This window comes from Plodia interpunctella, chromosome 17, assembly GCF_027563975.2.
Source record: "Plodia interpunctella isolate USDA-ARS_2022_Savannah chromosome 17, ilPloInte3.2, whole genome shotgun sequence".
Lineage (NCBI taxonomy): Eukaryota > Metazoa > Arthropoda > Insecta > Lepidoptera > Pyralidae > Plodia > Plodia interpunctella.
Genome location: NC_071310.1, coordinates 8,942,718 through 8,964,720, shown reverse-complemented (window position 1 = coordinate 8,964,720; position 22,003 = coordinate 8,942,718). Strand labels below are relative to the sequence as shown.

Here is a 22,003-nt window from a genome sequence, read left to right as displayed (position 1 = left end):
TTATAAAAAATGTTTAGTTTTATGATTTGAAATATTCTTTAAATTAACGAACTATTAATAGGAACAGAAAAGTAATTATCGTTCAAGCAGAAAGATAATTTTGTTCAATTAAAAATAAATATTATATACATTGCTTGCTTGCTACAGGCAGGCAACACTGTTTTATCTTTTTCTGCTGTCAAAATTTGACTGGTCGTACAAAAAGTGCAAAAAGGTATTTATTTGCAAAAATATTTGTTAAATTCTAAATTAGGCCTGTTGAAACAGTAAAATAATGAGACGAAATAATTACTGTCGAAGTAATTTTCATTATTTGTTGGTAAGTTGTTTTGTGTCATTATGTAACTTGTTGAGGTTAACTCCTTGATTTCAGATGCTGACTTCTCCGTTAGTGGCTGGTTTGAGGGCAGCCCGCACCTCTGTGGTGTGCACACGAAACTTGGCTGCAGCACAGCAGGCTAGCGACCCAATTCAGAAACTTTTCTTGGACAAAATCAAGGAATACAAACAGAAGAGCTCGTATGTATTTTTACATTGCACACTGTTCTTTCTGTTGATTTCACTAGCATGATATTTCAACAAAAACTTGGTCCCTAAATGCATAACAAAAACAAATAAATCAAGTTTTGTGGTTAATTTCTGGTAGGTACATGAACCATTCATAATTTACAGTTTACCGATTATTTATATAAAAATACATAATTCATTATACAGAAAATCTCTCGCTTGAGCATCCAAGATCTGTGCCAGTAATTGTAACCTTGCATTGTGAAAAACATAATGATTACTGATGTAATTTGTAAGTTTTATTTTTCTTTTTAATGTTTTTACACAATATCTTTATCCATCATTCACATTAAATTCACCGTACTTATAATTTTTCAATATTCCAATGTTCCTACTCCATATGGTCATACTAGTTTCTGTGGACTCTTTTATTTAATTAATTTTAATTAGGCAGTTTATAATTAGAATGTAATAACTAAGTAACTAGTTTTTATTTTTTATTCTTTAGTTCTACTAACTTACCATGTCATTTGCATCAACAATGTATACCACATTTAAAAACAAATATGCAGCATCAAATGAGTAATATTTATAATCACAATTTTAGTGGCGGCAAGCTTGTGGATCCCAGCCCCTCAATTCAGAAGGAACTGAAGACAGAGCTGGATAAGCTGGAGAAGCAATATGGAGGTGGTTCCGGAGTAGACATGACATCGTTCCCCAGCTTGAAATTCGATGAGCCCAAACTCGACCCTATTGATGAACCAGTCTCCAAGGACAGCAAGAAAAAGTGAACGGTTTAGTTATTCCATAGTTAATTTATACAGTTAAATGTCTAATGCTAATCAGATCTTGTATAAAATCGTGAGCATGAATAAACTGTTGTATTAGACTCTACTTGTGTTTTCTTCTTTAACCCAAACTACATAAATCTTTATAAAAAAATTTTTCTTTTGTATATTTAATAAGTATATAAGTATATAATAGCCATAAGTGCTTAATTATTAACATTTCCACAAGAAAATAAAAATGCAAGTCTTGTGTCTCATAGTTTTGTCACACACTACAAATGATGATAAAGAAATGGAATTCCTCATCATGTTAATATAAAAACTTTTATTTATTATAAAATACCCAAAATGGTATTTTACTGAAAGAAAATGCCATCTCATTTAATATCTTAAATACCTAGTAGTATTTTAACACTGCTATCTTAGAGCAAAATAAGTGATATTCTTTAATTATGCCCTCACCTTCTATTATAAGATATTGTACACATTCTTATGTTAAAAGGTATTATTGGCTGATATGTTTTAAATCCAACGCATATATTAAAAAAAGATAACAATATCGATTCATCTTAAAATTTCAGTTACGATTATAGCGCCTGATGATACTAAATAGCAATATTTCACATCAACATTATCAGGCGAATGCAGGTAATTTCGATTCCCCTACGTATTTTTCCGCATCAATGATAAAGTGCTGAAAATGAACATATAAATGCGAGTTTGGAGTGTGCGTGCAGGCGAGGTGTTCTCGCGTCTCCTTCGCACGAATGCCGGCTCGTCAGACGAGGCGGCCTCTCAGACCATAGATTATAAAGCTCACACACACTCCAGTCTTCGTCCAGCAGGCGTTAACATAGTACGCGTAGTGATATTGAAAATTTTGGAATGTCGGCCGGTTTTGTAGGTTCCACTAAGAGTTTCCCGTTTTCCTTCGATGTTGATGTTGAAGAAGACTATGCGGGAAGGAGCACCCCGCTTCTTAGCAAACGTATAGGTGAGTATAAAAAGAGCACAACGATTGTTTGTTTGTTTGTTTGTTTGTTTGTTTGTTTGTTTGTTTGTTTGTTTGTTTGTTTGTTTTCCTCAATGCTGCCAATTGGTTATGTTTTTAATACGCCACCTCGAATGTTAGATGCCTAGGTGGGTAGTGTGGGTACATTGGGTATTATATTAATTAAATGGCGGTAACTTACGCATAGTTTGTAAATGGGTACAGGGATGAATTGTGCTGAGGTGTTTCCACTCAAGAATAAATATAGAGACCTTACTTACCTACTTTACATTTTAAAGAAAAATTAAAGACGAAAGTGGAACGAGCGACGAGTGGTACATATTATGTATAAAGTAGTAGGTAGGTAACAATCTAAGTCATTTAAAAAAAAATGCATAGGTAAGTACATTCCGAATTAATTTGTTTTTGACCAAATAATTATGTACACAGCAATCATGGTGGTACAGTGCTATATACATATATATGTATTTGAAAGAAAAAAATGTTAGAAAAATAAAATGAATTGGTTGAAAAATCCATTCGTAATAAATGTACCCAGTCATATCGCCGTATGCGTAAAAGTTATGCTATTTATAATGAGCACACAATGCACTGTGTGTTCCACCTCAATTGCTTGGAATTTTCCGTGAACAATTTTCATTATGACGTCATTTTGTCGCGGTCCATGTAATATTCCAGTGCTTTAAAAATAGGTAATCTTTAGTTAGCAATAGTAGGTACCATTGACATACCATTTATAGTTCAATGGAGTACCCAGATGGACAATTAATTATGAGAAAAACAGCTATTTTCCTAAACTTTCTTAATTGTCATTTATAATCGAAGTGGTTCATAGTGTAAATAGTAGGAGAGTGATTAATGTCTATTAATTATTTTTTTAAACCTTATATACCTAGCTAATAATCTGTATTCTGAGCTAATAATATAAACAGGTACATAATTAAAGTTAAACATATCGATGACAAAAAACAAAGAAAACTCTTGTTTTTCAAATTAAAATAAAGCTAAATACAATCACCTTCATTGAAGTTTAGTAAAAGAACTCCCTAAGTCTATAAATTATGAATTCAACTCATCAGCTGATTCCATACTGCAGTGCCGAAAACATTGTTACGTGTTTGTTTCGCATCGTGTCGTGACCCCGTAATATAACCTTGCAGAATACGAAACACCCTCGATGTGTGCTCCTGGTGTGTGAGAGACGCATTTTGCTCTTGGCCGGGTGCGACAGATCGATAAATTTGACGCGTCAGCTGACGGCGACGACCTAAATTAATTTTCACTGGATTTTATTATATTCCATGCTGATCTAGGAGCGGAAATAAAACGTAGAATGTTCCAGCTGCTTCTCCGAAGATTGTTATAGTCAATCAAGAGAAAATGTGCTATTTATTGGAGATTCTTTTTAGGTATAGGCGATGGGCTAACATGGGGGGCTACCATGAAACGTAAACGTCAATGCTACGTGCTAATGCGGTCTCCCTTTTAGAGACAGATTTGAGAATCTTACAGCAATAAAGTCAGACCTTCTGATTTGCGACTCTTGGCTCTGTCTAACCTGCGGGTTAGATGATGAGGGATGTGAGCGTGATGCTGTAAAAGAACATCACTTTTTTTGGAACACATTTTTTTTTTCTATTGTTTCTACAATGCTTCTATTACACCTCTATTCGTTGCAAATTTTCTTAATAGGTACCTATAATCTGGAGTAGTAATGCGTCGTTGCATATTATTCTTTTTATTCATATTATTCTATGGTCAAACATGCACCTCTGACTAGAGCGCTGAGGGTTCTAAATGAAGTTGCAATACAAATCGACTTATTTTGTTGTGACCTTTGACAGAGTTCACAAGAGCTACATTGTATGTATTGTGCTATGGTAGAAACCATGTGTAATTTTAGATCATAACTATTGCACTGGGAGTATCTGTAATGATAGTGTAAGATATAATGTATGAAATAAATAAATAAAATCTTTAGCCATGCATTACATACGGCGTAATCATATTCTTGAATCCCTTGAAAGCCTTTGTTTAATTATTGCGTCACCTTCAATATCTCGACATTGGTAATAGTTCAAATAGCAGATCCGCTATCTTATCGTCATTTGCACCTGGCTTTGCTCAGAGCCGGTAAGACTCATCATAATTCGAAATCTACCTACCTAAATGTGACAAACACTTGAGAATGAGGGAAGGAATTAATTCGACGCAAACACAAATAGCAGATAATTGACAAGATAGCGATAGTTTTGTTGTGTGTGGTTTCGCCCTCGTATCGTCTCGTGGTTATTGTACAAGGCGACTAAGCAGATAGCCATAGCAGCTAATAGGCCTGATAGGCAACAATAGTATTCCCAAAGAGAGTTGTCGTCAGGCGGTTGGTTGCAAAATCACAGGCAACTGAAAACTTGAAGGTTTCTTTTATGCTTCGTGGCGTCACAGCTCCTAAGATAGCGTAGCTAATATACAGATAGATTGTATAAAGTGATTGCATAAATGGATCTCCAACGGATTTTAGTGAACGTAGGGCTTTTTTCAACGACAAAAATGGTTAGCCCTTCTGGCATAATAGGGACCAACACTGTTTGAATGAGTTTCTTTCGGCATTTCTTCTCAGCAGTGGTCGTTCCGAAATGCTAGTAGTTTGTAGCTTTGGTAAACATCATTTAATTTAGAATATGACGTGAAAAAGTCTGCCTGTGAAGGCCTAATTTCTGAATAAATGATTTGATTTTGATTTGACATAATAATCGTGGCTCTAGCAGAGCTGACATGGAGCTCTTCTGTTCTATGTATAGAACAGAAGACCTAAATTTAAGTATGTCTGAAAAGTTCTGTAGTCGCGTGTTGCATGCACTCGCCGTGACGTCCGGAGTCCGCGTAACAAAATAATATTTTGATTTGATTCAATTTTTATGATCGGCTTGAATGACGTCAACCCTCAAGAATGCTGTTGTTGCCTTATCTGCTAGCTTAGATATCAAGGCTTTATATCCCTTAGTCCCCTAATATGGAATGGTTGTATACCTACTAGATAGGAAATCACACATCACAAACGCCAATTACATCATGCCTTTACGAGCACAGTCATATAACAAGTCTTATCACCTCTCACGCCCCATTGATAACCATTGTTTGCTTATCAATTCATTTTACGATCATCTCGATGTCACTCACCTGAGTTTTATTGAACGGACATTGGCACTCCGATAACGCCAATCAGATAAGTTTTATTTTATTTCCGTCGATCAGTAACACATCACTAGGCCGGACCAATCAATCGCTATTCATGAGATTAAGTATATCGTGGCTTCCACCTGGAACGCTACTATGAAACGTATAAAATTCAAAGGACGGAAAGAAGGAAATTGAAGAGCATTGCGTCGACAGGTTCTCTTTTTTTTTACACGGTGCGTACACGATATGGGAAGAGACAGCATAATATGAATGTTAGTAACGTATTACGTGTTTGAATGTTTCGTGGTACTTAGGCCTTCTGAAGTATTTCATAGTGCTTACCTACTTACCATACATTTGTGCGCATCATACATTTATCTTTATTTGCTTATTGATGCTAATGCTAGTAGTTTGTAGCTTTGGGTAAATATAATTTAATTAAGAATGTGACGTGAAAAAGTGCCTGTGATGGCCTAATTTCTGAATAAATGATTTGATTTTGATTTTTGATTTCGATCTTTATTTATCGGATATTGATAGATATCCGACACGGTAAGTTTTATCTAAACGATAGGACAAATTAGGATAGGACAAATATTTTCAGTTTCACTTTACGCTAAAGTGAAACTGAAGATATTTATATATAGATATTATTCCTATCCTAAGTGTAACGACCTAACCAGTTAGTAACTAGTGACGACCTCGGTGGCGCAGTGGTAAAGTTCTTGCCACTGAACCGAGAGGTCCCGGGTTTTCTGATTGACCCGGGTCTTGGATGATTATCTATATATGTATTTGTTATAAAATATAGTATCGTTGAGTTAGTATTCCGTTACACAAGTCTCGAATTTACTTTGGGGCTAGCTCAATCTGTGTGATTTATCCTAATATATTTATTTATTTAAAACTACTTTTCTTTTAAATAATTGGTCAAATCAATAAAAAGTTAGCAAGTCGCAAGTCTTGATTCGCAAGATTGAGGAAGGGATAATTTCCAAAATGAATCAGTCATAAAATTGACAGTACAGATCACTGATATAAAAACAAAAATATTGTACATATCATTTCTTTTAAAGTCAGGTAGGTAGTAAAGTATATTTCCACACATCTGTCTGTCTTATGAGTCAGCAGCGAAATACTTAATTCGCCGATTCACAGAGACATAGAAACATACTCATCATAGATCAACAAAAAGAAGAAGACAAAAACCCGGAATCTCATCGACTAAATTCATTGAACTAAAATCATAAACTAGACATGTCAATATTTCCACACATCCTTCGACGAGTTAATACTAACCGGCTAACTTGTTCACAATATTTACGAGCGATTCGCCAAGACGCACACGCTAACACGCACAAATTTAAGGTAATCACTGCATCAACAAAGTATAAAATAGAACAGTGACGTCACAAAAGATCACGACACCGTGCCAGTCGGCGCTCGCTTGCTTCAGTCCTCTTCCTAACATCGTTACAATAACATTTCAGTTTTCTTCAGTGCAGTGTAGTGATTTTAGGTTAGAATCTATCCTTGGAGCGAGTTCCCTTCTGGATTCATATTTAGACCAACAGCTGCAACGTAAGTAATGTTTGCAGCTGTTTTCAGTGTTGTCATTTGTGTTCTGATTAGATTTGTTCCGTGATTTTTTGACTGTAGTTGTCACATTTTTCTTTCAAGGTGTGAGGTGCTAATCTACTGCTCTATCAATGACTGCGTTGCGCAACGCGAAAACATTATCATCAAAAGATGTTTGCATTAAAATATCTCTTTGCTATTCGGGTTACACATTGTTATGCAGATTGCAGGGGTAAACAGAGGCAGGAGTTGCGAAACTCGAAGTTCACACACGTTTAGCTGTACTTTGGGCTTATTGGTGAAATAATTATAGCTTGTAGCTTATGAGAGGAATCTTCAGTTTATATCGCTTTCCCTTGATTAGCTATTACAATATACGCGGAGGGAAAAAATAATTTCAAACATCAGTTACTTTACATACCGTATAACAAGGACTTAGTTCTATGCGGCTATTGTATACTTTCTGATACGGTTGAGTGAAATCACAAGGCCGTTCTGTTGATAATAAAAACGCTAAACTATTTTTTTATGTTACACATTGTTTTGATATTAATTTATGTCTCAAAACAGAAAAACTTGTTCAATTTCTATCCCAAGGCAAAATATATTAAGTCAACAAAGAAACTACGATTTTTTAAATGTTTAGGGTAACTAGGAATAAGTAAAATTCTCAGATACTTATTGTAATCTCTCAGATGGATCATAAAATTTCCTTTTCCCTTTTTTCCATGTTGATGTTAACCTGACTAGTAGCAACATAATTTGGCCAACATTTTGCCACGATTATTGAATTATTTGTGCCTTTTTGATCTTCCAAGTCCAAGTGGTTTAGGATCTTTAGAACTACCTACATCCCAATGACCAGACAGATATGTAAATAGATGAACTCTTTATTGCACCATTTACAGAAGTAACAGAAGTTCTAACTATGTATTCAACGACAACAGGTATTTACTAGATTGCAAGAATAAAATATGATCGAGATAGTAAACAAGTCTTAGAAATATGTATAACATAGATGGATAGGTAGATATGACCTATATACACAATTACACAGACTTTCTGCAGTCAAAATCTTGATTTGTTTCTCTGTACGCTTGAAAACGTACTAATAAGTATTATATTACACTTTGTTGTATTGTGAACATCTTGTCTTCTTCTTCTTCATCACCCCTTTTCATTCCCATTTCACGTGGAATCGTCTCCTCGTCTCGTTCAACTGCATCAGACAAATCTGCTCCTGTTTATTGTCAATATTTTGTTTAAAAATAAAAGCCCTTGACAATAGCGATAAAACTGTTAACACTCAGTGTTGTGTTAATGACATTCTCTAATAATATCTTCCACTATAACGCTTGTTTTGTCTTGTTTATATCATGTTAAGGATAGGATTATATATCAGTGAAGTTGCTCTTTGTTAGGCTAATAATATAATGAATTTGTAATGAAATCTTGGTCAGGTGATGTGGCGTTAGCTGTACAAGTTTATGATTTGAGCGGAATGATTTATTCATGTTTACAGCGAATACAATCTATAACTTCTATACCCATATTAATCACGTCGTGTCCCACGAAAGCAGTCGCTGTTCGTTAGCCCACAAAAGTAACAAATCGCGAAGTTTCCGTCAACAGTGACTCAGCTGCATCAGCTGGAACTATGTCAAGTCTATTTTCATCACGAGAATCTACGAACTCTGCTTTGTGACCCTCTGTTTCCACGGCGTTTCAAGGACCACAGTCTCAACCTATAAAATTTACTTTTAAATTTTACTTTTATTTAACTATAATATTTAGAAACTTTTAATTTATTTTTAATGTGATCTGTGATACAGTGATTTTTACCGATTCTGATGATGTGTCTTTCCACCATATTTCTTTCTTTCACCACTCTCTTTCTCTAATCCCCTCGTCTTCCGTCATCCATGAGAAGAATTGGTCGTTGATGGTAGGCTGCTGTGTTGCCTATCAGCTAACAAGGTTTTTGCTTCTTAATCGCCATTTATATAGGTCGTCCACAAGTGGATTTGTAGTGCTTCTATTCTACGACATAAACCACACGATCGACTATACATTTATAATGATTTTTATGAAAGAATTCGCCATGAAAACCAGTTGAGCAAAACGCTGATTCATTTCGTATATCTCGGAGATCAAAAGCGGCCATGCGTTAGCATTTTTGATGCCAAAGACTGGGTCTTTGACTTTGTTTGCAGTGGAAAGAAGTGGGCGGCTGGCGCGGTGCCCCCACTGAAATAGATATGGCGCTTCTCCACCCGGCGTCATGCTGGCGATATTGATTCATTGCTCGTGTCTTCTTCTTCTAGTCATCTATTACACTGGCTAGGTAGTCAGTCGGCATTGAAAAGCCAATCTCGGCCGTGGATCATTTTTGTGTGTAACGGTCGCTCTTTTTGCCCGTGGTACATGTTGATTCCGAGAGTTGGTATGTTCGAAGACATGACACTTTTGCATGACACTTTTTGACTCCTTGATTAGAAAGAAAGAAATCATTTATTCGGCAAACACATAAAATCCAAACATACAAAAGAGTAACGAATATAGATCGAATACAATATGTAAGCCGAAATGGCGACCAGCTCAGCATGGTGCCATGGTATCGAGCCAAGGCGCTGAGTTTCAGCTGGAACCAAGTACAAAAGTAGGTGAGGTGGCAAAATAAACAAGTTAATATGTACGGAAACAAACAACAGCAAACAATAGGATTAAACATATACTAACTTAGGAAAAAAGTAAAAAAAAAGGAATAAAGATAAATTACTTACTTACTAAATTAATTATAATGGAAGCTAATATATATATATATATATATATATATATATATATATATATATATATATATATATATATATAATAATATATATATATATATATATATATATATATATATATATATATATATATATATATATATATATATATATATATATAAGTATAAATGTGAAACTAAAAATAATTCAATGTATTGCCCTCAATTTGCCGCAATAAAGTAAACTCTTTGATGCGTTTACGGAATATTGTAATAGATGATGTTCCCTGATGTACTTAGTGGTATGTCCGCATTTTATTTAAAAACGGACGTACAGGCATAGGCTACTTTTTACGTCAAGAAATGGTACTTATTTCTCTCAAAGCTACAAACTACTAGTTCTTAACATGACTTCAACTTTTAACATGGTTATTTCTCAGCCACCTGTCGCATTTACCTTAGTCTAACGTTACGATCTATCTAAATATAGATATTCTGAGAATCCTCATCAATTTGTTATCATCTCCCAAAATAGAGGACCATTAAAACTTTTATCCTGTTTGTCGGATGGCTATCTTTAGCTAATAAAAAGTGGCCAAGTGTGTATCTGACTCGGCCATGGGGTTCCTTATCAAGCATAGATTAGGGTTACATAGAGAGTGGTATCAGAAAAATTTTCGCCATCATAAAATATAATTTTAATTTCATCAGTCTTTGTATAAATGACAAAGTTGTTTGTTATATTCGTAAATGTGCTAATCTCTATTTTTCAAAGACTTAACTTTGAGTTTTAGGAACTTCAATGTTATACCATTGCCATGCACAAGTCCATATCAAATTTCAACTGTGTATATATAAAATAAATAATTATTTGTATAGTCTAAATAATTTTAAATGAAGTGGCTGTGACACACGGATGGACAGACAGATATGACGAATCTATAATATTCCGTTTTAACCATTCTGCCACTTAAAAGTCAGTTTATATTTGAACTCGTCTGGCGAAGAAATATAAAGATTCGATAGTTGAATTGCGCTGCAGTCATTTTTTTAATATGTTTTGATGAATTTAAAAAAAATATACATTCGCGCATCACAATCTGCTCAAATTCATCGCAATTTCTTAAAGAATTTAATTGCGTAGTAGTAAAAATAATCTCTGTTCTAATTCCGTCAGTCAAATTTGTATATTTCAAGATGCCACGACACATTGCGACAAATTTGCAGTGAATTTGGATAACTTAATCTGCTGTAAATTGTACCAAACTGCGCTGTTTACAATTTTTGTGACGCTTATATAAAGATTCGATAGTTGAATTGCGCTGCAGTCATTTTTTAAATATGTTTTGATGAATTTAAAAAAAATATACATTCGCGCATCAATCTGCTCAAATTAAAAGCTTTATTGATTTTTGAATATCCACCCCACCCCCTAGGTCGAAGCTCGCCCGGTTCCACGAAAATTGTCGATGTGGTTTATTGTTTCAGTTTTCCTTCTAATTTGTTTTAATTTGATTTCATTTCATATAATAATGCTACCATTTAGGTTATGTCGCGATTTCGCTATTAGCCGCACACTATACAGTTGACTAAATGGAAAACTGTGGCCACTAAAATCAGTTTAGTCGACTTTGACCCCATTGTGTTATAGAAAACTATATAGGTACTGAAATCTTGAAGTAAGTATCCTGTTCACTTAAATCATGAAAATATAAAAATTGACGAGTCTGTGAAGATCTAATTTCTGATTTGAATTTGAATTTGAAATTCGTCAAGAAGTAAGTACTTACAATATACAAATAAAAGATAAAAATGTGTGTGTACCATAAATTAATAAAATAATAATTTAATTGAAAGACTGGCCAGTCAGAACGATTTTTGGCTATTTTGGCATATTGTTTGTGGAAACCGCGGAAAATATGTAAAAATAAACGCCATTCGAGCAAGATAAACTGCAATAACAACATTCGTGAAACCAGTCGATCATTATTTAAGAGGGAGACTTACTCTGTTTTCTATTTACAAGTATATTCTGCTTTTTTTTTTATTTCTGGCCGTATTCTGATTTTGTTATTTATTAAATAATAAAATCCTTTACTAATTTGCCATATTGTATTTTATTTTTATTTATTTATTACGTTGGGTACGTGTATGTAGCTACAGTCAATGTTTATTGTATAAGTAATATATCAATTGGTAGTTATGTATCTCCTTCCTCACTGTTAATATACACACACACCACACACCGTTCGCACAATGATGATTGATTGACGACCTCGGTGGCGCAGTGGCAAGGTTCTTGCCACTGAACCGAGAGGTCCCGGGTTCGATCCCCGGTCGGGTCACGATGGAAAATGATCTTTTTCTGATTGGCCCGGGTCTTGGATGTTTATCTATATATGTATTTGTTATAAAATATAGTAACGTTGAGTTAATATCCCATAACACAAGTCTCGAACTTACTTTGGGGCTAGCTAAATCTGTGTGATTTGTCCTAATATATTTATTTATTTATTATATTTATTCAGGTCTCATCTGAAAATCAGTGTATCGCCCCTCTGGGTGATATGTGTACTGAGATCGGCCTTTTTGTATTGCTGCAACACAGTACACTTGCTTTTCAATTGTGCTTTGTGAATACTGTGTTTTATTTTGTGTTTTTAGTCTGGTTGTGTATTGTGTTGTTGTTTTACAAATAAATGTTTTATCTATATATCTAAAAAAAATTGATTTTTAAATGTTTACTATTGTAAATATTTAAAAATAAAGCGTTCGTAGGTGTTCCCCTATGGCTTCCCTACAGTCCGTAGTTTCGGTTGCGTGTTAGCTACGCCTGATTTTTATAAGATATTTTATGAGTTTCGAGAATGACAACTGCAAATATTACCAAGAGCACATGCCCTTAACATGTTTTCTTTTAAACGCAGCAATGGTTTTTCGTATTTTTCCTACTTCGCATCAGAATGAAACTCGTTCATTTTTATTAGGATTTTGCTTGATTTCGAAATTTTTCAAGTGTGCATAATATAGTGAAAGTTATATAGTGGGAAATCAGTAAAAATGTCATCAAGAGGAGTGCAGGATGGATCCAGGTCTCCAAGGATCGTTACGGACTCATTCTTCGATGATGGCGGTAAGATTTTTGTCTATATTTCTTTACCCCACGAGCTTTTATTTATTCTATGTAGTTGTAATCAAATTTCGCATGTATAATTCCGTCGTCTTTCCGCTTGTTTTCCACATAACAGTTTCCATGATAACCCAGCACCTAGGATCGTCTCCCGACGAGGCGTCTCCTCAACGGTCAACAGGACGGACATCTTTTTGTCACGCGTTGAATGCAACGAGATTTCACTGACGACAAATAAGTTTCTTTTTGTCATTAAAGTTTTAATAGCATATTTAAACCTCTACCCTATTGATATGTGTGTGAATAATTATTGTCAGTATTGTATGTTATCGTTTTATTGTGAGTAAAATGTGACTAACTTTTAAGTATATACTTACTTTCATTTTCTTTATCAGGCGGGTGCTTTTGCCTCACAAACTTTTGCATAACATTTAGTATGGATTGCAAAACATGTACGAACTACGACTGAAATATTAAACAAAAAAAAAAACATTTCTCTATTTTCGAGCAAATTCCCAAAAACTTCCTTCGAGCCGGATTTGAACCAGCGACCTATGGATATCAATACTTTCCCTCTACAGTCCACCGCTCTACCAACTGAGCTATCGAAGGTACAAGATGCGTAGCGAAATTATCAACTGCACTGCGTGATCACTTAAGTGAGTTATTAGGGTGACAGTGTTTAAAGATTTCGGGATACCCATTTGATTTCCGATCAGGATCTTTTTGTATTCATTTGAAAAAAAAAATCTGTCTTCATTTGAAAAAAGAAACTTCGATTTTATTATGTTGAATGAAGTTTATTTATGATTGATATGAACTAAGTCAGCTGAGCAATAGAGACATAAACACTGATCATAACCAATAGGTGAAAAGAACATTTAAAGTTAATGATGTTTTTAATTAGTTTTCACCTATTACTGAATTATATAAAACTAGCGACCCAGCCTTTCTTCGCCCGGATAATATAGCTTATTATTCGCGTTATGTCATATTGGATTTTTTTCCGACATGATGAAAAAATTTGTATTTCAACCAATTACAATCCTAAACCTTCCTCACGAATTTACTATATTTATTGGGAACCGTATGAAAATCCGTTCAGTTGGTTTTGAGAATAAACATAGAGCATTTTTATAATATGTTTTATTTTATAATATTTACTGATTATATGATAACTGTTTTGAACGAAGAATATCTTTTAAATTTATTGCTTACGATGAATAATTAAATTGAGACTTATTCTCTTTGGCATGTACATGTATTTACATGTAAAATATTAAAATATTTTTTGAAAATCAATTTCGATTTCAGAGAAAATCTTGACATTGTCTACACGAACAATTAAGTACATTACGCAACGTATGGTAACCAAAGCACGATATGTTTTGTTTACACCGGGTGCTGCGGTGTGGGGAGCGATCCGCGGGTACCACTTCAGTCAGTGGGTCAGTCTTCTTCCGGCGCCATAGCTGGTTGTAAGTCAGTTACGTTGCACCAGCCTTTTTGGTATTACGCGCAGTTTTTCGATTTTTTACTTTTTATTTGACACTGTGACTTAAGCATTTTTTAATTATAAATTGAATTAATATTTTAGTGTAAAGTTGTAAGTATAATGAAACTGGGCTGTTCGGTTTTTAGATGAATTATAAATAGGAATCTAAGATTTTGTAGTGTTCATTTGTGAGTATAATCTGTGGTGTAATCAAACAGCTGTTATTCAGTCTATTATGTGACTTGATTTCACAGTCGATCGCGTATGAATCGAGGTTGAATGCGAATGGTTGCACTTACGCTGGAGCGTGTTATGATTTCTCAATTTCAATTCCGTCGCGCTTGCGTCCGGTATGCGGTGTTCTGAACACGATTCGAATTAATTACTAACACGTTCAATTGGTCAATTTAGTACCTACAAGATAATTTGTTGTATCCATGAATACTTAAGGGAATTCGGTAGGTATCAGCTTGTACTTATCTAGCTTGCTTGTTGAGGTACTTTTTGTGGTCTTTGGCCATTTCTTCGCCATCGGGGTCTGCCCCTGCGCATAGGCAGTATTGGCACACTTTTGGCCATTTAAGTAGATCACATTTTTGGAAAATTGTATGTTAGCTCGGATTCTCGTTAGATCATACCAAATTAGTAATTATTGCTTAATGTGATACTTAATTCCAAAATGTTTTATTGTAGATTTTAATAAAATGTTATTCTAGCAAATATGCAATGTAAAAACGATAACATGATCATTACATATTAATAATAATATAACTATGTGAAACTAATAGTACAAAATAAACTAAATGGTTTCCTTATCGGTTCGCTGACCCTCTTTGACCTCCTGCGCTAGGGTGAATCCACCGGTTTACGATCAGTTAGTCGATGTTTCGATTTTAAAACGTCATAACTTGAAAAAATGATGCATTACAAACTAGATATTGTGTTTTATGCATAAAAAAACTTACAAATTATTTAATAAACCCATCTTCATAAATAATTCTATTTATCTATTATTTTTAAATTTACAAATAATCGAAAAGTGTGTTTTTTTTAGTTCACGATCGCTTTTCGTCAGTTTACGTTCAACAGTTTGCGCCTGTTTACGATCATTAAAAACCACTCAAAAAGGAACTCTAGGGCAATGAAATGAAAGTCGAAATCGTATTGTATTATTTATTGAAAAAAAAGTTATTAATTTTGACAAAATGAACATTTATAGGTCGTTAGAGCTGCTTCAAAATAAGATTTTTCGCGCATTTCTGTGCATTTTAAGTGGAACCAGCGAATGCATACATCGCAGCCTATATTTTTTTCCAAATCATCTTCAACGTCACTAATTAAATCTTCAGCACATTCACTGCATAACAAAGTATCTTTTTTATTAATATTCTTTTTTGATAAAACCTTCTTTTTCTTCTTCTTCTCCTTTTCATCTGCTTTCTTTTTCTTTTCTTCCTCCTTCAATTGTTGTTTAAGCTTTTTCTGTAATTGAATATTTTCTTTTTCTTCATCTTTTTTTTTGTAGTAGTCTCGCCAGGCTTGTGATGAAATTGCGCTTGGCAACTTAACTTGACGGATTACTGTTTTTGGGGATGCCTTTGGCTCTGGGAAATGTAGGTGGTGCTCAAAGACTTCATCGAAGGATAACAGTTTATCAATTATCGGCATTGGTGTCTCATTGTTATTTTCATTGTTATCATTATGAATATCTGCTGTTACGTTCAATGTATAGCATTGGTTTTCATTTTCAGTTATCAATAATTGTGTGGATTGCGCTTGATGAGATATCTCTATCTCATCAAGAGGGATTACTGATATGTTATTTAATGAAATATATGAACCTGGGTCAGGTAAAGTTATATTTTCATTAGAAGCAAGCAAATTCGAATGGTCGAGATCAGTACTTTTGAAAAGTTGTGAAACACCTTGCTCTTCTTTGGTTTCAGTTTCTTCAAAGCTTAAGTTTTCTGGAGTGATGTCTGTTGTCATATTAGTTGTAAGTTGATTTGGTGCTGCAGCTTGAGGATCTTCATCATCTTTTACCATATTTGTTTCAGGTTCGTCAAACATTGCTAACATCTCAATAGGCAGAATGGATGTACTAAGATCTGAGGCCGCAGAATTTCGAGGCGTCTTTGATTTAGAACGCCTATTTTGGAGATATGTTGCTTTAGAAATTTCTATCTCTTTTAAAACGACTTCTGAATCTATATTACGTTCCGACAGTTCATTTTTAATTATTGATATTACTTTCATTGCTGCATCAAACTCTTTTGCAGTCGCTGTAGTTTTCTTATTCGATCTTGAATTTTTCTCTCTTCTCTCTTTCTCTACTCTTAGTTGTGTATCCTTTACACATTTTGTGTAATCAACATTATCTTCATTTACCGGGTATAGGCCACACTTTCTGAACCCATTTCTGATAGCGTCTTTTAGCTCAGTTTGTGACAGGGTATTATTTAAAATGGAGCAAAAATTGAATTTTGTTACAGCTTGGTCTGATTTTTTAACTATATTTTTCCAATTCTGTTTTAGTGGTCTGAATACACTAACATCAGCCGGTTGGAGCATATGAGTACTATTTGGTGGCAATGCGTATAGAATTATATCATTTGCTTCACAAAATTCACTCAAAGCATAAGTCATGTGCGATTTATGTCCATCAATAAATAAGAGAATGGGCTTCTTAACGTTATTTTTTATCAGCCAATCATTATAATCATTGGTGACGTATTCAAAGAATACATCACTTTTCATCCAGCCACTCTCAGAACGACCAAGAACCCATGACTCGGGCATATTGTTGACCAATGCTTTTGGGGGTCTTACATATGGAAAAATTACTAACGGTGGGCACAATTTTCCACTTGCTGAAAATACCAATAAGACCGTTATATTTTCTTTTTCATTATTTTTTTTAATTATGAATAAGTTTTTGTAACCTTTTGGTCCTAAAACTTTGCCACTTTTTGGGCATAGGGAAAACCCTGTTTCATCACCATTGAAGATTCTATCTGGATCTTCAAATATATCCATCGCATCAATAGACATAATGTAATTTCGCAGATCTTTGAACCAATGTCTGATGCGGTTCTCAGTTATGGCAGCTCTTGCATTATTAATACCTTCGGGTTCACGAATGCTTATTTCTGGATGCCGCTTAAGAAATTTTTGATACCAAGTATCTCCTGGCATTCCATATTTAAATGGAGTCTTGATACCAGTTTTTGCTATAATTTTCGATACACTCTCTAGCAGCCCTTGTTTACTTATAGGAAACCCACATTTTGCCATATCCAGAATCCATTTAGTGAGTTTTGCCTCTCCTTCCACTCCTAAGACAGGATTTGGACCAACTTTTGGTTTTTTGTCGATTGCTACTTTACCGCTAAGACGATCATGCACTGTGGCAAATGGCACGCCATAAAATCGACAGGCTTCTCTATAACCCATTATCTTATTTTTTATAGATTCTATGGCATTTGTAAGATCTTCCTCTCTGTATGAAAAAAGACGCCTGTTTGTTTTTTTCGACACACCCACCTAAAGAATAGAAAATGAATATAAATTAGCATCACTTTTGCCAATATTTTACATATAATTCAGTATATTTTGCTTGTGACAATGATATATTGATGTCTTTAGAGCCCTTATGCTCTTGTAAACGGGATATTAATTTTTATGTAAAGAATGGTATGTTCATAGAATTTTTGAAAATATTGATTTTAATGTAATCATCATACCAATTTTTCTCTCCTTTTCGGCTTCATATTTTTAGATTTCGATTTTGGTTCCATCTGCAATAAGCATAAAAATCATGCAATACACACCAAGCATTAAACCCAAGTTAGTGTTATTTGCTATGCGAGAAAGTCAGGAATTGTACTAAAGTGAGTGGGTGCGAAATTCTTGTAACTTTATACAGAATTTCGCAACGTTCAATACGAATTTCCAATAACCGCCTACAAATTAAACGTAAAATTGTTTTAAAAAATAACGATGATCGCTATTCAGTTGAAATACGATCACAAAAAAGGTTTTTTTTTGTAAGAAACAAATAATAGTCAACAACAGACCATTTTCGGATCACCTTGTTTATGTAAGGATCGCGATCCAGTCTGTTTTTGATCGCATGTGCAGCTAGTACTTGCGAGTGGTCGTAAAGTATTCAATTGTCGATCACTAAAAATAATTCTAAACTAAACAAAAATTGTTTCCAAACGGTAACTGACCAGTATACGATCACTTAAAACTGATATTTTCCTATAGAAAAAATAAAATATCGTGAACAGGCTGTTTCTCGATCACTTGGTTTGTCATTAGTAAAAAGCATATAATTTTATGATTATTTTTCATTTTAAGCCGATCGCCATCTGATCTATAAAGTAAACATGTTACGATGGAACAAAGTAAATGTTAATATTCCCGGCAACACCATGCAAGATACTACAAAAGCTCAATAAAGATAAGACCAAAATCGCCCCCTTACGATCACCTGATCGTAAAATAAAAGAAGCTTAGTTTCTCAATGTCTCATGGCGATCACCTTATATTATAGTAAATTATTCACTTTTTTTGTTAAATTTCTACATAAGAAGGAAATATGACTATATTTCAACACCACACACATAACAGCAAAGCTTAAACTGTATTAAAAACATGTTTTACTCACGATTCAATGTTCACGTCCCACTATTTTTTTCTTAAGATTTGGCGGTAACAACCACGCAAGCGCACTGGATCAATTTCGTCAGCTCACTGATCGAAAAATAACGTATTTGGCTATAGAGACAACAGATACAAATGAAAAGGATAGATGTATCATCCCTTTATATGCAAAATTAACACTTCACGCGCGGTAATACGGTTATTTTAGAGGTTTTTTGTAAAAGTGATCGAGAGCGGGTGGTGATCGGTGAACCGGTCGATTCACCCTACTTCGAATAATGTTAACTTACATCACTTTTTGTGAAGCTGTCTGTAATGATGAGATTACAATTAAATTTAATGAAAAATTCGCAAACACATATGTTATTTCAACAATGTATTTTTTTGTGAGCAAGCATTGCAAAAAGAAAGGGCAATATTAAGTACAAACTGAAAGGCATGGCTGACCTACATATAGACAAGAACATTAGCAGTGGGGAACTGTTGAAAGCTGTTTGGAATATTATTCGTGTTAAGCACAGTGTTTTAAAGGAATAAAAGAAATAAAATAACCTCGTAATCCCCCAAATTTTTACAACTTTAAATGTTTTTAAGAATTTTGAAACAAATCTTCTAAAAATGTCCTTAACTAAGTATATCAATATATTTTTGTTTGATTTCCTTTTTTCTAAAACAGTGACCTATCAATACCCTTACAGTATCAATCTACGTAAGTACTTTTTATATAACTGTAAATCTTCCTAACATCCATCGTGTCAATAGCTCCCGTAATTTCTAGTTAATTGCCGAGAAGGCTGCATCGTAAATTGTTCGGAAATTGGATTGCGGCTACGCCTTATTCTATTAACGTCCAACGACCTACAGTCAACTGCAAAGCGAGTCAAGGATTTTATGCTACGGTAATACCTAGTTGCGAATTTAAAATTTTGATTATAGTGATGTGATATTTAGTGTATTTCGTCGTAACTTCCATGTAATAGGTAATTACTGTATTGACTTGACCGCTCATAAATTTGCCGCCCCCGACAGTGTTTAGCTTGGTTATGGCTTATTTGATCAGTCCATAACTTGTCGTGGTTATGGTGACTGTGGATACACGCTTCTTGTGCCTATTCAGCTAGATATTCAATAATATCAATGTTCGTATGTGTGTAGTAATTTTATTTTAGTTTTATATCGGTTAAACCTATATTTGCCTTTTTTGCCATGAGTACCTACTTGTAGTCTTTTTGGAATCTAAAACATCCATCCCTTTTATCGATCTTACACTACTGTGTTTACTACTTTTCTTCTTCGATAATATTGATGACCAGCTGCGTCCCAGAACTTCGTTTCCGTGAGGATTTCGGGATAAAAGTCTAAAGATAAGTCACTCAGGAATAATGTGTCTTTCTAATGTTGAAAGAATGAATTAAGCGTAGTGATTATATACTCTTTGGAATTAATTATTAAGTTCCGAAGATTGTACCTATGTACCACACTTTCTCTTAGATAAAAATGTAAACCAAATTAAGTCTTCATTATAACTGTTATAAATTTATAATTTAGGTATAGATATATACCTTCAAAAATCCATAGATTATATAATACTTCCAGTACTAAACACTAATGCTAGTGTGTAGGTAGGTGAGTATTGAGTGCTGACTGACATACCTACATAACAAACGTATTCATTATCTAAGCAACCAAATATTTTACTTGCTAACGAGTTGACTGACCTCCAACAGTTTCAAATGACTTTCACTTGAAGCAAATGAAATATTAACAATGTTCTCTTGTTTTCGCTTGTTCTTGTTAATTTCAAAATCATACGCTAAAAAGTAGGCTATAATCAAAATTACATCACAGAATGAAAAGAGTTTTGAAAATTTACTTACGCAAATATAAACCACAGTGTTGTTTCGACATCAATCTTTTAATTTTTTAAATTATCCGTAATAACGGCCGAACGTGCTCACCCTACAATTAAAATTTAATAGTGAAAAAATAATTTTATTTCCGGTTCCGCACTAGTATAATATCACTCCACCATCCTTATCTGGATATCGTACCTTAGTCTTGGCAGCCGATAGGCATCAGGTAACAGTGGCATTCCCAAGAAAAGTTGACATCAGGCGGGACCGGTTGTAAACTCACAGCCGAATTTAAAAAATGTCATAGATTTTTCTTTTATCGATGCAAAATTTTAAGGTTTATTTTTACGATGAGTTTAATTCAGGTTTAGGATAAGAAGGTTTAGTTTGGGTTTGGACAGTGACGCCGCAGTGCCCGGGTTAAGTTAAAAAAATATAGCCTCAAATTTTGGTTAAATACAACATCTGTATGCCAAGTTACACATAACTTTACGTAATTACCTAGATTAATGATTTATATCAGACCTGTACCTACGACTAACAAACCCAAAAACTCTTTACTTCCGTCACAGTGTCTCTTAACACGTGAAGTGGTGATAACCCTCAAATGATTAAACCTGACCAGTCAAGTCACATTTTCGATAACTATTAAAAACACAAAAAAATAAATTATTTCCTTTCCGCTCGTTGTCGGTCGTTGATGTGAAGTGGTGAATTTAGTGGACCAAGTGTTCTGTGATCATGTATAGTTTCGACAAGGATATCTGGCACGTGAGGAGGACTTCCGAGACGCAGGAAGAGGTCGCTACTCCACAAAGTAATATATATATTTTTTTATGAAATTTTATTTCGGCCTCTTAATGTGTTGGCAATCTTAAAATTATATCTTTATCACCTTGATTTTTTACTAGATGTTGCCCGGGGCTTCGCTCCCTTAGGAATTTAGATATAAAATATAGCCTATAGCAAAATTGGATGATGTACCTTTCTAATGGTAAAATTCAAATTCAAATCAAATTGAA

At 34.2% G+C, this 22,003-nt stretch overlaps 3 protein-coding genes and 1 non-coding gene across 19 annotated transcripts in view; 2 read left to right on the top strand and 2 right to left on the bottom strand.

Moving 5' to 3' along the window:
* The first annotated feature begins 80 nt into the window (after nt 1-80).
* ATPsynCF6 (ATP synthase, coupling factor 6) lies at nt 81-1,404 on the top strand. Its single transcript, XM_053757493.1, has 3 exons — nt 81-214; nt 374-519; nt 1,115-1,404. Exons 2-3 carry the CDS (start codon nt 374-376, stop codon nt 1,299-1,301), a joined length of 333 nt encoding a protein of 110 aa, XP_053613468.1. The 5' UTR covers nt 81-214; the 3' UTR covers nt 1,302-1,404.
* A 679-nt stretch (nt 1,405-2,083) lies between these two features.
* The window catches only part of LOC128676864 (AMP deaminase 2), a 44,975-nt gene continuing 25,055 nt past the window's right edge, over nt 2,084-22,003 (top strand). For 2 of the 16 annotated variants that reach the window (XR_010370121.1, XM_064436499.1), the window contains exons 1-2: nt 6,950-7,009; nt 12,763-12,968. Coding sequence is in view for 11 of the 16 variants with exons in the window: in XM_064436499.1 (XP_064292569.1) it covers nt 12,896-12,968 (73 nt within the window). In the remaining 5 variants the exon portion in view is untranslated. Of the gene's footprint in view, nt 2,293-2,504; nt 2,650-6,948; nt 7,072-12,613; nt 12,969-14,421; nt 14,475-21,364; nt 21,799-22,003 lie in introns of those variants that run through there. The other 14 variants (XR_010370123.1, XM_064436500.1, XM_064436498.1 and 11 more) reach the window with 13 other exon arrangements.
* Nucleotides 13,490-13,577, bottom strand: TRNAY-GUA (transfer RNA tyrosine (anticodon GUA)). The gene is given in 2 exon segments: nt 13,490-13,525; nt 13,541-13,577. It is a non-coding gene; the product is annotated as a tRNA-Tyr (tRNA).
* Nucleotides 15,652-19,394, bottom strand: LOC135309889 (uncharacterized). Its single transcript, XM_064436518.1, has 2 exons — nt 19,133-19,394; nt 15,652-18,003 (listed from the first exon to the last, which is right to left on the bottom strand). Exon 2 carries the CDS (start codon nt 17,911-17,913, stop codon nt 15,652-15,654), a length of 2,262 nt encoding a protein of 753 aa, XP_064292588.1. The 5' UTR covers nt 17,914-18,003; nt 19,133-19,394.